Source organism: Daktulosphaira vitifoliae, unplaced genomic scaffold (assembly GCF_025091365.1).
Source record: "Daktulosphaira vitifoliae isolate Bord-2020 unplaced genomic scaffold, ASM2509136v1 Scaffold_1, whole genome shotgun sequence".
NCBI classification, from domain to species: Eukaryota; Metazoa; Arthropoda; class Insecta; order Hemiptera; family Phylloxeridae; genus Daktulosphaira; species Daktulosphaira vitifoliae.
The window spans coordinates 18086754-18105684 of NW_026099572.1; the positions used below are offsets into that span (position 1 = coordinate 18086754).

The 18931-nt window shown below is 30.0% G+C and overlaps 1 protein-coding gene across 6 annotated transcripts in view; it reads right to left on the minus strand.

Annotated features, from left to right (window-relative positions):
- LOC126894464 (uncharacterized) overlaps positions 1–18931 on the minus strand; it is a 39605-nt gene that overhangs the window by 19016 nt on the left and 1658 nt on the right. The window contains exons 2-3 of one of the 6 annotated variants that reach the window (XM_050665510.1): positions 13240–13908; positions 11999–12258 (exon numbers count right to left, since the gene is read on the minus strand). The exons of 1 other annotated variant lie outside the window; for it this stretch is intronic. In XM_050665510.1, the coding sequence (XP_050521467.1) occupies positions 11999–12258; positions 13240–13908 (929 nt within the window). Of the gene's footprint in view, positions 1–8826; positions 9750–11998; positions 12259–13239; positions 14055–18931 lie in introns of those variants that run through there. 4 more of the 6 variants (XM_050665508.1, XM_050665507.1, XM_050665506.1 and 1 more) reach the window with 4 other exon arrangements.

Consider the following 18931-nt stretch of genomic DNA (forward strand, 5'->3'; position numbering starts at 1 on the left):
ATACCTGCTTGCTAACAGCGAATAGGCCCCCCTAACCCAGCCATACCAAGTGAAATGGTTGCTAACTTGTCAAAGGGTATTTAGGCGAAAGGTAAAGTGACCATTGGGATCCTTTATGTCACTTGACGCACCATAGAGTATACAGCCTTATCACAGTATCGAGCTCTGCTGTGACGGACCTTTATTTCTCAAATTCTCGTGGGAACTATATGGATAAAAACATAGAAAAACCACAAAACAACGAACTTGTGACGATCTTCGCAGAAGAATCGCCGAACTTGAAGGTCTCAATGCCAACAACGGGACACTTGGTGAACCGTCCACTAGCAAAGAGACAGCAACGTCAGCAAATGTAGACCAGGAATCGCAAGATCAACTGGGAGCAGTAGCTGACAAAATCGAGGGTCTAAAACTTAGACCTGAGAAACTGAGTGGCAGTCAGAGGCGTAAGCTGAAGAGGAGCCGAGCAAACATGGAGGGACAGAAGAACCTACCAAAGGAGGGAGACAAGGGCACCGATGACTTGAAAAAGTCAAAGCATGTCAAAGAAAAAGTCAAAGAAACCGAAGCTCAAAAACCTGAGGACAAGGGTTAAGAACTTCCATGTAAGAAAACTCATTGGGTACCAACCTACACAGACGTGATAACCGATGATAAAAAAGTGGCTCTGTTCCTCACTGGCTACCCCACTAACATGTTGACCACAGAGCAGGGGCTACTTATTGAATCTTGTATTGGACACTTGATATTGTCGAGTACTGATGGAACCGACGTACCAAGGTTTGAAGACACCAGACTCACTGAAGGAGCACTTGTGATCAGTACAGCCCAAGAGAGCTCTCTTAAGTGGCTCACTGACCATGTCAACCTGATAAAACCTTGGGACGGTGCAGAACTCCATTTGGAAGCCTAGAACCCGATCAAGTACAAACGGATGGTCACTCATACACCAGGGCTGCCAAAAGAGTCCAAGAAGATCTTGGAAATTTTGGCAAAACAAAACCCAGGACTGAACACGGCGATCTGGAAAGTCCACCATGAGACAGAGGTTGGCCCGAAAGGACAAACTTTGTTTCTAAGTGTGGACGAAAACAGCATGGTCAAACTGGAAGAACTGAAACACAGTCCATATTTTGGAATGGGCAGAGTTTGCTTCACAGATTATGTTGCCAAGCAGCAACTAACCTTTTTTTTTTTTTTCTACGACCGGCATTATTGCGGACCGCCCTGGAACTACCGTGAGGTATTACTTCAGGGCGGCCCACGCCGTCTCTAAAACTCACACCACCACGTTAGCCGGATCCCGAAAAGTGGGATCCGTTGCCCGGGGGCAGGACTTTGCGAAGGGGGCAAAATAACTCAAAAAACATAAAGAAACATATAAACACGAATACCTATAGCGCCGGCCTAAACCAGCGCCTTAGGTCCTCCTGTACCGGGCGATGCGGCTGCCTCTGTCTCAGGCGTTCAGCTTCCTCCTTTTTTTTTAAGATGGATTCGGCGAACGCCTAGACGAGCCTCCACGCCTCCCGGCTCCTCAACATCAGGTCCACCATGGACCCGACTCGGAACGTGGACCCTAGTCGAGACTCCAAAGAGTCCCGTTCCTGGGCCCACGCCTCGCACCGGAAGAGATGCTTTACGAATACGATGTAAGTACTTGTTAAAGCACGATAAGTCATCTCACCATGAGTCCAGTCCACCCACCTGTCCAGCCGATCGGGTCCTATGAGGGACCTGGTCCACTCACCTCTCGTCGTTTCCTCCGAGAGGCGAGCCCGCCACCGGAGCATGGTCATCCGCCTGAGCGCTAGCTGGTCCTCGGGTTCGAGGGACCGGTTGCGTTCTCGTAAGAGATGACCCGATCGCTAAAGTACGACCGGATCATCCGCCCAAGGTAAGGAGACACCCAAAACGCGTCCAGCGCTCCTAGGATGTATGACCATCGCACGGAGTTGAACGCGTTTCGGATGTCCAAGCTCACCGTCACCCCGAAACCCTGCTCAGTTTTGGCTCTGAGGGCCAAGTCCCTGAAGAGGGAGGCCGCGTCGTCCGTCGACCACCCCCTCCGGAAGCCGAACTGGCCATCGGCTAGTCCGCCGACGTCGGCCAGGTGGGCTTCGATCCGGGTGACGAGCAGCCGCTCGAGTATCTTCCCCAAGTCGTCCAACATGCGAAGCGGTCGGTACGACGAGGGGAGACCCTCGGGCTTGTCACCCTTCCTCAGAAGCACCAGCCTGGCCTTCTTCCACTTCGTGGGGAATTCACCCTCCGAGAGGCAGCAGCAGCCACCAACCCGGAAGGATGTGAAAAAATCCACTCCTCAAAAATCTGGGAAGAGGACGGCTGAGGAATTACCAGTGCCACTCGGGAAAGGAGGTAAGGCACAGGTAAGGAACAAACGGACACACTTCACTCTTGCCTCGAAAGGAAGGTAGGAAGTGTGTTTCGTAAGGGTAAGGGACCCAGGAAACCGCTACCCTCAATAACGGCCACAGATGAGGGGAACCTCTCCACGGATCCAAAAGGAAATGTGGAGAACGAACCTAAGGCACGGTCGCCACCTGGGGTCGGCGGGGGACACCGCCCACAGGGGGGGCTGTGTGACACAGGGACTGTTTCAGACACCTGCATCACATCCAGTACAGCGTGCTTTCTTAAGCGTCAACATCAGTTTTTCTGAATGGCTGACAATAGAATTCAATTCACGCAAATAAACCTGCATCTCAGTAAAGGGGCCAGCAGTGTATTACTAAGGACCCTAACTGAGAGGCATACAATACCCTTACAAATAGCACTTATTCAGGAACCATGGATAAATGGGGACCAGATTAAGGGGCTAAATCTAAGGGATTTTAAACTGTTTCATAAACAAGCAAATAAACCAAGAACTTGCATTTTGGTTAATAATAAAGATAAAGCCAGTCTGATACTTAATCTATCAAGTGCAGACTTGACTATAATTAGAGTAACACTAAATGATGGTAAAAATATTATAGTAGCTTCAGGATACCTACTATATGAGGTCACAGACCCAGGTAGGGACCTAACTATGCTCTTTAATTATTGCAAAAATGAAAAATTAGAACTAATCCTAGGTATGGATGCTAATGCACACCACACTATTTGGGGGAGCAGTAACATCAACCAAAGAGGAGAGGTTATAATGGATCTATTGCTAACTACATACTTAAGTATACTGAACAGAGGTAGTGAACCTACTTTTGTTATCAGGAACAGGCAGGAAGTCATTGATCTAACAGTTTGTTCAAAAAGGTTACTTCAAAAGATAAAAGGGTGGAAAGTGTCCTCCGAACCTTCTCTTTCTGATCATAGGCACTTACGATTCACTTTGGAAATTAACAAAGTTGAGACGGAGTACTATAGGAACCCGAAAAGAACAAACTGGGACAAATACAGGGCAGATCTCTCTCGTGACCTGATTAACCTACAGTTTAGATTGGGGTCGAGACAGAGTACTGAAAGGGCTGTAAATATGCTACAGGACTCCATTGTCTCAGCTTACAAATAAAACTGTCCTTTAATAGAAAGGAAAGGTACAGGGCAGGGTGTAGCTTGGTGGAATGCTAACCTGTCTAAATTAAGAAAGAGTTCACGTAAGCTCTTAAATAAAGCAATGAAATCAGGTTTGGAACAACACTGGGAATCCTATGAGGACACCCAAAGGAACTACAAATCTGCATTGAAAAAGTCCAAAAGAGAAAGCTGGAAGAAGTTCTGTGGGGATATACAACAACTATTGTATTGTTACAAATATTAACATATCCAACAACTATGTTGGACCAGAACCAGTGGTAGGACTCACTGAGCAATAGCTCAAAACGTTACCCAAGAATTGGTCCAGAGAACAACACAGGAAAATCTGAAAATACTTAGTAGTACCTAAACAATCTAAAATGTTTATCAAGACCCCTGGTTTATTGCTGGATGATCTTAATAGCATCAAATAAGCACCCTGACTAGTCTACTGACAGGACATGGTCACCTGCTTAAACATCTTAACGCAATGAGGGTATTGGAATCACCATTGTGCAGGAAGTGTGGAGTAGAAGAGGAAGACTCATTTCACATCATGTGCGAATGTGAAGCCTTGTCCACACAAAGATCAAACTACTTGAATAAACCTTTTCCTGAAAGAGAAGATATTAAAAACCTAAAACCCAGAGAGATACTTAATTTCGCCAGAAAGACAGGACTCTTTGGTCATCTTTAGAGGTGACTTTATGGTTGGTAATGTATTACCACTTTGGTGTTAACACTTAAGTGGGTAAACCGAATCAAGACAATTCGGTATGAGGTGCGCACAATGGACCAACACGTCTGAGTGCATGGGCATTACACCTCGATAATAACTAAAACTAAAACTAACACAAATAAATTAAAAATTTTTAGTCTTACTTAATTTAAGAAAGTAGTGATAAATCAGAATAACATGTACCTAAAAGTAAACAAATTCTGATTATTTTTTTCAATTAATCAAGTGGTTTATAATAAGTTAATTTTCCTACATATTCTAATATATATCTATTATATATCTTGACGGATTCAAATAAAAAAAATGTTTCTTTGAGGTTTCTAACTATCTGTTATCTGTCTGGGTCCCGAGATAGAATAGACCCATAGTATTCCGTTGTTGTTGTTAAAAGCGATTAAAAAAGAGTGCATCTTTCTTAATACTGGCTAAAAGTAGAGATCTAAATGTTCGGTATAGTTGCATACCAAAAAACCGTATGTAGAAATGACTGTTCTTTCGATGACTACAGTACTCTCATGTAGAAGGAAATAACCATCACGTATTATACTTAATAATATACATGTTCCCTTAAATTCCTTAGTATCCACATCATGAATTGCCTCAATTTGAATTATTCTGCGATTTGATAGAGAAGCTCGGAGAACTACGATCAACCGATAAATTGAAAACAAATAAAAATTGTCTGGTACATGATAAGCCGTGATAGTATTATTTTTTTTGTTATATCATTTGGATAAAATATAGTAGTCTATGACATCGAAATTAGAATTTTGAAGTGCAATGTTTATATTTTTATATCACGGAATTTAAACTTATAAAAATTAATCGCGGTGAAGATATTTTAGAATATAACAATTTTATATTTAATATTGCATATAAAATAAAAAATATGAAAATAACTCATAGGACAAGAATCATTTTTTTTTTTTTTGTTAACAATTTTTGAACGAATCCTTCTAACCTAGTTTTTATTATATTACTAATTAGCATTTAAGCAATAATTACAAAGTAATAAAATCAATGGTCGTAAAATGTATACCAACATTTATTTTTAAACCTGAGCCTGAACTCAGGTTCAGGTTAAGAATCATACTATCAAGAAAAAATATACCTACATAAAAGTATATAACTAATGTATTTACGAAAAAAATTGTTTTGATTTATCTATTTTTATAAAAGTTATGACAGTTTAAGTATAAAAAAAAAGTTATTGTTAAAATGTTGAAATTTTCCAATTTTAAAAATGTTAATTTTTTGGGAGAATTCTTCAATTCACGGAATTTTTCTTTTTTGCTAAAAATTTTTTTTTACTTTAAGTATCGCTATTTAGAAAAATTTGAATATTCAAAAAAAAAATTTTGTCACGACAAAAAAATTATAAAATAGAATATTCATGGGAGGGGGCAACACTATTGATGATTAGTAGTAGTAATATAAGTTTTATTTATACATATTATTGAACACCTTAAAAGAGTGAATAATGTAGTAATAATAACATTTATTATTAAATTTATTTAATTTGAAAATTTTAAATTAATCAAAAACTATTTTTTATTGTTGTGGAAGTTTTTAATGAATTAATACATAATTTAATTTATGAACCATCGACCTGGTGTCCAATTTATTTTAACCTTTAATTACCTCTACCTTACGTTACTTATTCCTAGTGTCACTGGGCGATATTAGGCTTCTTACCACCAAGGCACAAAACAGTATTGTTTAATAATTTTTAAACAATGAATATCGATATTATTCTAGTATTTTTATTATAATTTATTAGTTTTTTATGGTTTAAGTATCAACAAGAAGACAATTAAATTTGTTTTTATTAACATCTTTATTATAGTGCATATTTTAGCCTGAAGAGTTTTAATTATAGAAGAATTTTTATAACTTTTCATTAGCTATTTTTTCTAAAAATTAAATAGAGTACTATTTCATTTTAGGAATAAGTAAATGTATTAAAACATCGACAATATTAACTTATATTTGTAGAGTAGAAACTAAAATTTCTTAACATTTTAATTATTTTAATTAATTAATTTAATTAAATTAGCAATAAGAAATGATAAAGAACAATACTTTTTATTTTAAACATTGAATTAATACAGAAAAAGAATAATTTTATATTGTATAACTCTTAAATACAAATAGGTTCAAAACAAATCTTAAAAATATTATGAAAAAATACTTGTAAAATTTTAATTTAANATAAATATTAAAAATATTATGAAACAATACTTGTAAAATTTAAATTTAAATATATTCATTAGTAATAAAAAATTATCAACATACATTGAGTAATTAAAATAAATTAAAAGAATTTAACCAAAAAAAATTATCTTTTAAATAATTTTTTTGGAAACTTTATGAACTACTAATGTAGTATATTTCGCACAATAAAATAAATAGAACAATTTTAGCAGCAGAAAAATTCTCATTCTTTAGTTTTCAAACAGTTTCAAAAATAGTAGGTACACTTTCTTAATCTTAACATATAATATCACGGTATTTAAATTACTTACAAATATGAGAAGGGATCGATATCATAAGATGGTAGTTTGATATGCAATACGCAAACTACAATACTGTTAACTAGTATGATTTTATAAAATTTTACAACTCGGATAAGAATAAAAAATGTACATATATTTTCTTATAATTCTCTCAACCTTCATTAAAAATTATAAATAAAATAATTAAAAACAAACATAGTGTATTTTACAACTCCCTAGATACTAGGCTATAACATATTAGAAAAACATAATTATGAAAGAATTGTTTATAAAGACAAATAGATGATTTTTTTACACGGGTAACCGTTTATTTAATTTATGAGGTCACATCAATAATTTTCCTTGATCAACAATTGTTTTTCAGTATAATCCAATAAAACAAGTTTGATCACATCAGAGATCTCTATTATGATAAATATTATAGTCTATGCGAAGGAGAGACCGTTGAAGAAATGAGCATTAGGCAGATGTATTCAAACGTCTGCCAGTGACTCCACTGTCATGGCCGGCGTAGGCAACAAGTTCTGCAACGAGAAGTATCTGGACTTGTCGGCCACCTCGACGTTTGTGATGTGTTCGAAACAGCAAGGCTGCGATATGTGCGATTTGTCGGGGAGACGACGAACCGGAGTGGTTTTGTTCTTTTGTTTGCGGCCGTGCTTTGATCGGCTACCTGGTCCTGACAACTGAATATTCTCTGGGTCCGATGTAAGGCGGTCGATGTGTGTCCATAACTGTTGAGCGGCTTCGGCACAATCGAAGCTCAAGCCGATATGCTGCGTATGGTCGGTAGACAGACACATGGTATGGAATCCTTGACTGGACACCTTGTACGACGTTAAATTATCAATAGTATCCTGCCACAATGCAAAACAAGTTCCTCGTTCCACCAACAATATCTGAATACGAGGTTTATCCCGCGAACGAGTCTCTCCGCTATCGTACAAACTAGAGTTATTTGCTTTACAATATTTATTTTCTCTTACTCTCTCTTACTTTTATTTTTGTATATTACGATAAAAATAAAACTTAATTCAGGTGTGATNATATTACGATAAAAATAAAACTTAATTCAGGTGTGATTAATTTTTGTATTGGATTAGAATTTAAAATAATTTCTTATTGTGGAAGTGAAAGCAGTCATTGAAAACTAAAATTAAATAAATTTACTGTAACTATAAATTTAAAAACTAAAATAGGTAATATATATTTATAAATTTACATAAATTAATTAAATATTTCTAGCAATTTTTTTAATTGAATATCAATTTAAATGTAACAAATAAAAATAACATTATTACCTTTATACCTAACCTAAAGTTAGTTTTAAATTTTATTTAATAATTATTAGTTATAACTTATGTCATTAAGTTATATGAGTGTTAGTATCAAAGTGTGATATAAATGAGGTAAATTGCGAGCACAGCGAGCGACTAAGTAATACATAGTTGGTTAAAGATTCTACACAGTGGCAGGTGCTTTTCTAGCCTTCCCAATATGGTAGGGTGTTAGTTTGAAAAACTACCGACTATAAGTTACTTTACCAGGGTTCAATAGCATTTCACCAAATAAAAGGTCACTTAGGATAGAAAATTTGCCAACTGACTAATATGTACGGGGGTGGACAACCCACCCCCCAACGTTCTGAACGCTAATGCACAGTGGCCTCTCATAAGTGAGACAAACTCGCAGTACTAAAATCCACGGTACGCCACTGGGGAGAGAGTAAGCAATAGAAGGTTACAGGGGTGATCATAAAAATACCGTACTAATTTTATAAAACTAACATTATGATTTCTTTTATTGGTAAAGACTACTAATTCTTAATAATATTATATCACGGTAACAATTTTCATAGTTCAAGGTACGATAGCAGAATATATATGTTTAGTTCAATGTAGCTCAATAAAATCATTATTGTTTAAAAAATAGAATAATATTTAGCATTAATATTTTTGAAAATATTTAATGCGCGCGTAGTTAAGGAAACATTGTATATAGTATTAGTTAAACTCAATATTTAAAAAAAATTACTTGAATGAATTAGTTCCAATTAGTTGTTCAAAGCCAAGGTTTGAAAAATTATTTTCAATTACTTGAGTCATGTAAGAACTGACTTCAATATAAATATTATTGACATAATCAATAGAATTATCTACTGATATATTCATTTGATTTATATTGAATACAGTTACTAAATCTGTTGGAATATTGCTTACATGATTTGGACCACAAACTTTTCTATTTTTATAGAGATTAAATATAATCCTTTCGGCTTCTTTGTGAAATTCAATAATTTCCTCATAATAATCAAAAAAATATAGATTAATGTTAGAATACTGCTGAACTATCTTAGTTGCATTATTGTAAAACAATTCAATTTCATATTCAATGCATTTTGGATTGATTAAAGATAAGCTTATTATTCTTAAATCTATTTGGTTAATGTACCTTGCCGCATCTAACATTTTCGAAAACGTCGTTATTGAGCTTTTAAAAATGCCATGTATTCGATTTAAACAGTGTCCTAATTGATCGATTCGATTGTTATATTTTTCCTCTTGGCATTTATCTAAAATCACGCCTAACATAACATTAAATTTTTCCATTACAACAGTGTATTCACAATTTAGTAGATGAGTTAAGCATGAAATTTTTTCTAAATAATTATTTTCATTGGCAGAGTCTTTAGTTATACAGGACGTGTTAATTGTACAACTAAATTGTTGAAATTGTAAGTGTTCCATTGTTTTCCATCCAGATTGTTTACAAATATGATCTAAAGAAGAAATTAAGTATGATTTGAAATGTTCTTTATTGATTTCTTGAAGACTTGTCTGGGTTAATACCTCAGACAAATACCAAAAAATTATTGACATAAGTAAAAAATATTTCTTCACCATTTTCAATATAGAATATTTATAAGAATATAATTATTTTAGTAGAATAAAATGTAGTATATTACTACAAAAATGTTTTAAGTTTTTCATGTATGAACTTTTATTTATTTCTAAAATGTTACGTTTTTTCCCTAATCTATTTTCAACATTTTCATTTGAAAAAACTTGTGTAAACTCATTTATAATTATTATACGTAATTTTATTTTATAAATAGTAGTTTTAATTCTTTAAAATTAGTCTGACAATACTTATTAAGTTATAACTCATTTTACTTACACCGACTTCTATTTATAAAATAGTTTTTTTATAATTAGTTAAGCTAGCTAAAAAATGATCGTAATATTTATTCATAATTACAATCTCAGGTCGTTGAAAATCATTCTTTTAAGTGGTAACTGCTTGTTGAGTCAAAAACGTTTCAGATGTTTTCTGCAAAAACGCTGTTTCTAGGGGAATTGGAGATTATAAAGGTATATATTGAACACTTTCATATAAATGTATAACTTTATATTCCCTTAAAGACAGCGCTTTGGTGGACATCATCTGAAAACTCTTTGATTCAATAAGTAAATCTCAACTTTTTAAAAAAATCTTTTACTTTAAACGTATATTTTTAAAAAGTTAATAAATTAAAATAATTTTTTTTATATAAATACCTTAGATATTTATAACCTTTAATACCTTTTCGTCTGATTTTTATTTGTTAAAAAATTCATTATTAACCTACCCATCTTAACATATGTTTTTTTAATTCAAAAGTTAACTTTTGAAAACGTTCATGAAATACTGCGTCTTTTAAAGATATTTTAGATTAAAGGTTATGTGACGTACTACAAACGTATAAAAATCTACATAACTTATTTTCCACGTGCAGATGGCCGCCGTAGTTAAAAAATAAGCTATTTTTGTTAAAATTTTCGATTAAATATTTTATAATATTAATTTTATATATCTATAATTTTTTGAAAATATGTGGATCAATAAATTTTTTTTAATCGATACATTCCCCTTTATACAGGAGGAGATAAAACTTTAAACAAACGTCTAGAAAAAAGAACTTTTTCAAGCTAACATTTAAGAATGTTCCGCAAATACTGAAACTTGTTTATATATTTCTTAAATGAAATCTTATATAATGTACTTTAATTTAAAAAAATTAATTTGTCCTCACAACTTGTCATCGTGATGAAAACTGACATTAAAGTTAGAAAAAAGTACGATTTTTGTATAAAAACTTTGAAAGTGTTTTTAAGAAATTAATTTAAACTGCATTGGCATATTAAAAATTATATATTTCAACTTATAAGTTTAAAATTAATGTCATTATATAGAAAATTTTAGGAGGATTTAAAAAATAGAATTTTTGGATTATGGTCAGGAACTTGTAGAATCACTATTTACGTAAAATATATGTATTACGTATATTTAAGTGTCATGAAAGTAAATAACATATTTTTAAACATGTCATCAGATTTTAACATAATATCGTAAATTGTGGTTTATTAGCTAATTTTTTAATAATTTTCACAAACTTTTTTAATACCTTACAACATATTAAAATACTGAAATATTTCAACATAGCGATAATTTAAAATCAAAGTTATACATGCACAAAAGAATGGACAATTTTTTTTATCACTTGGAACATTTAATTTATCAAATTTATCAATAATCTATAAAATAACAATTAGTTAAATGTATATATTTTAAAGAGAAACAAATAAATTAAATTTATATATGCAAAATTCTTTGTATACAATTAAAAAAAAAAAAAATTATAATTTAGTAATTTTATTAAAACCTAAATTCTCAAAATTTTCTTTGTTAACCTTCTCTATAAACACATAAAAAAACTCATACATAGTTTTATGAATATAAGTGTACTCTTTATTAATTTTCATTAAGTTATCATATTCTATCATAAAATGCCTTAATCCACAATTTTCGTTAATTTCACAAAACCTTTTCTGAATTGAAGTTGCATGAGATATTTTAATTGATAAATCTTTTGTAAATATTCTTATGTCATCCAGAAATTCTTTTGGTTCATAATACATAATTTGCCTTATGAAAGAACTTGATGACTGATATTTCCTTCTCATATCATAAAAAAAATTTCTACAAAATTCTATTTGTAACTCTATATTTGTTGGGGTATTGAGTTCTTTATTATTAACTTTCGTATATCTCAGTGTCATCAAAGCAAATAACATATTTTTAAACATTTCATCAGATTTTACCATAATATCGAAAATAGTAGTTGCACAGCTATTTTTATTTTCATTTTGACAAACTTTATTAATACTTTCTAACATATAATTAAAATACTGTAATATTTCAAGATAGCGACAACTTAAAAAATGTGATACACAATGCTGTATGAATGTATAACTATTTTTATCAATTGGAATCTTTAATTGATTAATATTTATTATAGCCCAATTACTGAATTTATGTTTCACAGTTATATTCTTCAAAAGTTCCCAACCTTTATGAGATAATAAATCTTTAAATAATTCTATGCCATCATTTATTGGATACCAATTACTTGTACAATGTATAAACCTAAAATCAAAAATAATTTACAACAAGTTAAATTAAATAATAATATATTTTAATGCATATGATATAGTCTCAAAACTCATTATTTGAATATCATTTAAGTATCGTAAAATTTACTATTTAAGCAGAAAATCAGTTAGTAACACTAGTGATAGCAAATGACCTTTGGGTAATCCGTAGTAGCGTATAATTGGATAATGTTTTGTCTAAATAATGATCCAATACTAGTGTTCAGTGCATGGCTATCAATATTAGATTACTACTTAGTCAAGTTTAGCAGAGATCATATTCATAAGTTATTTTTGAAAAATAATGAAACTAGCTATTATTGTTATATTTCAAACTTTTCAACGCTTGTAAAAGATTGTTAAAATTGTCTTATTTTTTACCAATCTATTGTTACCGACTCGTCCATCGAAACAGCTGACGAATAGCTCAATTGTCACTCAAAAACAAGAAGTCGCGAGTTACTAATTCTACTTTGTGTGAGATCACAAGTATTAATAAACAATTTATGTGAAGATTTACCAAATGGATTTGTACTATACTGTTTACTCGACACTTTTAAAAATATTGTGTAATCGTTGGTGAAAATAGGGAAACTTATATTCAACATTATTAAAAAAAAAAAACAAAATAATACCATACATGAACAAAAGTTCTATGTCAAGAACTTACTGTATTATTTTCATAATATTGATTTAACGAAATTATAGCATTCTCACCTAATGTCCATTCGTTAAAGTTAAAAGCAATCATAAATACCATTCTACTTTTTAAAAAACTAACATCCTTATTTCATTTATTGAAAATTTTAGTGAAAAGTAGTTAAAAAATAACATTATTTTTAAAAAATTAAAACTTTAATTTTGAAAATATTTCATGTGACATCGTTAAGGAAACATTCTATATAGTATTAGTTTGAGACTAATCAATACTATACATAATGTTTAATGTACATTCTTTACATTAAAAAAAAATTACTTGAATAAATTAGTTCCAATTAGTTGTTCAAAGCCAAGATTTAAAAAATTATTTTCTATTACTTGAGACAAGTAAGAACTGACTTCAATATAAATATTATTGACATAATCACTTGAATTATCTACTGATTTATTTATTTGATTTATATTGAATATAGTTACTAAATCTGTTGGAATATTGCTTACATGATTTGGACCACAAACTTTTCTATTTTTATAGAGATTAAATATAATCTTTTCGGCTTCTTTGTGAAATTCAATAATTTCCTCATAATAATCAGAAAAATATAGATTAATGTTAGAATACAGTTGAACTATCATACAAACACGATTGTAAAAGATTTGAATTTCATTTTCAATACATTTTGAATTGATTAAAGAAGAGTTTATTATTCTTAAATCTATTTGATTAATGTACCTTGCCGCATCTAATATTTTCGAAAACGTTGTTATTGAGCTTTTAACAATGTTAAGTATCCGATTTAGACAATGTCCAAATTGGTCTATTTGATTGTTATATTTTTCCTCTTGGCATTTATCCAAAATGACGCCTAATATAACATTAAAATTTTCCATTACAATAGTGTATTGACAATTTAGTAGATGAGTTATGCATGACATTTTTTCTAAATAATTATCTTTATTGACAGAGTCTTTAGTTATACAGGAGGTGTTTATTGCACATTCAAATTGTTGAAATTGTAAGTGTTCCATTGTTTTCCATCCAGATTGTTTACATATATGATCTAAAGAAGAAATTAAGTATGATTTGAAAAGTTCTTTATTGATTTCTTGAAGACTTGTCTGGGTTAATACCTCAAACAAATACCAAAAATTAATTGACATAAATAAAAAATATTTCTTGATCATTTTTAAATATAAATTTTTTATAAAAATATAATTAATTTAGTATAGTGTTATTTAATGTATTATTATATTAACGTTAAATACTTTTGATGGGTGATTTTTATATATTTTGAAAGCGTTTGTATAACACATTATTTTCATAAATTTTATTAAAAATACTTGTGTAAATTTCAAATTGCTAAAATTATTACTTATAATTCTTTTATATTTATTATTTATTAATACTAGTATTTTTAAGTCTCATAAATTTTCTTTAGCATTATTTATTATGGTAAAACTAATATTATATATATAAAATATTTTAGTTTTCTATGGCATCGCAATTGATATTGTGTATATTTTAGAATATAACAATTTTACATTTTATATTATATATAATATAATAAATATGAAAATAACCAATTTTCTATAGATAACGTTACACAAGACAATAGTCTTTTTTTTTTAAACAATTTTTAATCGAATCCTCCATGGAATATTAATTTCAAATCTGGTTTTAGATTTTTTCTATTGCATTTAGTTTGTTTAATATTAACCAATTTGTATTTAAGCGATAATTAAAAAGTAATTAAATTAATGTATACCAACCGTTTACATATAGAAGATAAGTTTTAGGGAAATTTTTTTTTACTTATATTATGTAACATAATTTTTCTATAGATTCTTCATTATCTATGTACTTAATCGTTAATAATATCTTTACAAGAATAATTTTTTTCACATACTATTTGTCTCAAAATAAATACATAATTTCGACCTGATGTCCGACTTAAGCATACTCCAAATGAGAGTACACTATACATTGAACAATCAGGCTAAGAGCGATGGCATCCTTCTTGTCAAATTCTGTTGCTTTTGTTGTACCAACTGGTGTGAGTTTAAGACTGACACCGGAGTCAGTTTGAATGAAGTTCTATTAAAGGGTCCGTCTGTTCAAGATGACTTATTTCATATTATGACACATTTTCGAGTTCATAAATATGTTCTAACGGCTGATATTGCTAAGACATTTCGGCAGATTTAGGTTTCAAAAAGTAATCGCGATTTATGGCATGAGGATACTTGCATTATAACTTCATTCTTACAATGTCTTATAAAAATAGCTGAACAAAATGTTAGCTAATTTCCAGAAACGTGTCAAGCACTCGCATAAGATTTCTATATGGAATACTCTTTACGCGGTAGTGATAATATTCAAGAAGAATTATATCTACGAATTACGTTAACTAAAAAAATATTATTGGAGTGATTCACAAGTGGTATTGGCTAGGATAGTCGCACCATCATCTCGTTGAAAAACTTTTGTTGGTCATCGACTTAGTGAAATACAAGAAATTATTAATGTTTATCAGTGGCATTACATTGGCTCGATATTGTATCACGGGTATGCGATCCAACTAAAATGGGGAAAATCTACTTTTGTGGTATCGACCAGACTTTCTACTTAAATATTCAACATTTTTGCCCGTAGTAAAGTATAATATTAGTCAAATACAACCAGATTCAATTATAAAAAACCCAGCACAGGGGGGTCGCGGCACAGTGGTGACGTAGCATAGTTGGATCAAGTATAGTTATCTGATAGTGATTAAAATCACTATCAAAATAAAACGCTTCGATGGAAATCTTTCGATAGTGTTTAATTTTAAAAAGATGGTGTATTATTGCAAAAGCTAAATGATCTCCATGTTCCTTATTAATATCCTGATTAAGATAAAGTATGTCGAATTAAAAAGGTATTATTAAAAAATATTATTTCTCATAAGAAAATTGTGTTGTTCATACACTTTTCAATAAATTATAGCATTATAAAGTTAAAAATACAAAAAATAAAATCGAGAATTTTCATACAAAAATAGTATTTGGTAGCCATTATCACCACAAAGACAAAATAAAGTCCGAAATTTTTTTTAATATTAAAGAACATTACATTAGCTTTAATTTAAGATATATATAAAAGTGTCAGACCTTCCGGAACATTTTCAAAAGTTATGTTGAAAAAGTTAATTTTTTGTAAAAAAGTTGTCATTTTAAATCCCCCCTTATAGGCAGGTTAAGGGTTAAATTTATGAAAAAAATATACAAAATGAAAGGTAATGATATTATTCATCTACATAAAAAAGAATTATATTGATATGTTTATTTTTGAAAAAGTTATGACACTTTTAAGTAAAAAAAATTGAAAAAATTTCGAANAAAACTAGGCGAAATAAGCAGCAAAAGTAAATTACTAAAACTGAGTCCATTTTTGAACATAAGAGGTTTCGTCTGAGTAGGCAGTACACTCAAGAACGCTATCACACTTGATAATCTTTGTAAAAATCCTATGCTACTTTCAGCAAAATGTCCGTTTACTAAACTTATATTTGTACAACTCATGTAGAGACAGTTCATGGAGGACCATGCAAATATACCTGTTGTGAGATGAGCGGGAATATTATTATAAAATAAATTTTAATCGTACGCTAAGATATGTATAAATTTATTATTAATAACATAATATTCATAAATCAAAGACAGTGATATAATTATTAATTTATTTCGTAACTTAAAGAACGGCAATTTACTAATATTAAAGATAAAAATATAGGCGATAGACACTATTTACACCAGCGGTATACCAATATATATATGCCGTAACAATATCCAATCAATAGAGAATAATAATTAGTTAATTTCATATATTTAATATGTTACGAATAAATTTAATTCTATTAACAATTTATTTGAATACAATTGAATTTATTTTAATAAAATTATGAATTATATTAATATTGCTTAAATTGCGTTTTAGATCACTATGCAAAATATGGTTTCCATGTCCTTGAATATTCCAGAATTAAAAAAGTCTTGGGGTTTTTTAATATATTCAATAAACAAAAAAATAACTATTAGTTAAATGAATATATTTTAAGAAAGAAACAAATAAATTAAATGCAAAATTATTCGAATGAAATTAAAAAAAAAAAAATTATATTTATATTATTTTTATTTTATTAAAACCTAAATTCTCATAAGTTTCTTTATTAATCTTCTCAATAAAGTTATTGAAAATCACATACATGGTTTTATGAATATCGGTGTATTCATTAAAAAAATTAATATTAATTAAGTTATAAAATTTTATCATCAAATCATACAAATCAGAATCCTTTTCAATTACACAATACTTCATCTGATATTGAGATGTATGAAAGAATTTAGTTGATAAATCTTTTGTAAACATTTTTATGTCTTCGAGAAATTCTTTTGGTTCAGAATACGTAATTTGCCCAATGAAAGAACTTGATGACCAATATTTCCTTCTCATATTATAAATAAAATTTCTACAAAATTCTATTTGTAACTCTATATTTGTTGCGGTATTGCGTTTTTCATTACTAACTTTCGTATATCTCAATGTCATCAAAGCAAATAACATATTTTTAAACATTTCATCAGATTTTACCATAATATCGAAAAGCGTAGTTGCACAGCTATTTTTATTTTCGTCTTGACAAACTTTATTAATACATTCTAACATACTAATAAAATATTGAAATATTTCAATACAACGGCATTTTAAAAACTCTATAGTGCAAGTCCGTATGTATGAATAATTAATGCCATTAATTGGAACATTTAATTGATCAATATTTATTTGATTCCATTTACTGAATTTATTTTTCACATTTATATGCTTCCAAAGTTTCCAACCTTTATGAGATAATAGAATTTCATATAATTGTAAGCCAACACTTTTTACATACTTTGTATATGTATAATATGTAAACCTAAAATTAAAATAATTTACGGCAATTTAATAATAATATATTTTAATGCACATGATAAATTCTAAAAATTCAATATTTGAATATTCTTATGTTTCGTAAAAGTTACTATTGAAGTATAATTTTCTGTTAAGTATCAGTACTAGAAACTGACCATCCTATACTAGTGTAGTACAGGTTGACGTCTTGTCTATGTACTGGTCCATTAAAGGCGGTCAAAAAAAGATTCTCAAAAAGATTATTAGACTACTTGAAGAAGTATTAACTATAATACTAAATATATATCTAATTAAATTTCTTACAAACTAGAGAAGTAAGAAGTCTATGTAATTCATGAGCATATTTTAGTACAGAGTAATTCCTGAACTAATCCACATAAATATTTTCAAATATAAGTATATAATATATAAAAATGTGTATAATATAGAAATATATCTTAAAGTAAAGTTTTGTAATATACTTTATTATGGAAAAAAAAATTCGGACTTTATTTTGTCTTCACTTTAAAAATGGCTACCGAATGATATTTTTGTGTGAAAATTCTCGATTTTATATTTTACATTTTTTACTTTAAAATGCTATAACTTTTTAAAAAATGTATGGATCAATATAATTTTTTTTTATGGAAGCATGATGTCTTAAACTATACCAAATGATGGTATATTTTTTTTTAAATCTGATCGTTATAATATTTTTTGTTATTTATTTTCTTTTTATCGATATTTTAATACCATTTTAAAAGTGATCTTTTGATATTCTTTCAAACTATATTAAGGATAGAAACCAATTGAGGAGAGAGTAAGCAATAGAAGGTTGTAGAGGTGATAATAAAAAAACCCAGCACAGAGGGGTCGCAGTACATTGGTGACGTGGCATAGTTGGATTATGTATAATGATATCTGACAGTGATTAAAATCACTATCATAAAAAACGCTTCGATGCAAATCTATAGATAGTGTTTCTTTTAAAAAATTGGTAGATTATTCCAAATGCTACACGATTTCCTATATCCTTATTTATATCCTGATTACAAGTTTTACGATTTATAAGTGTAAT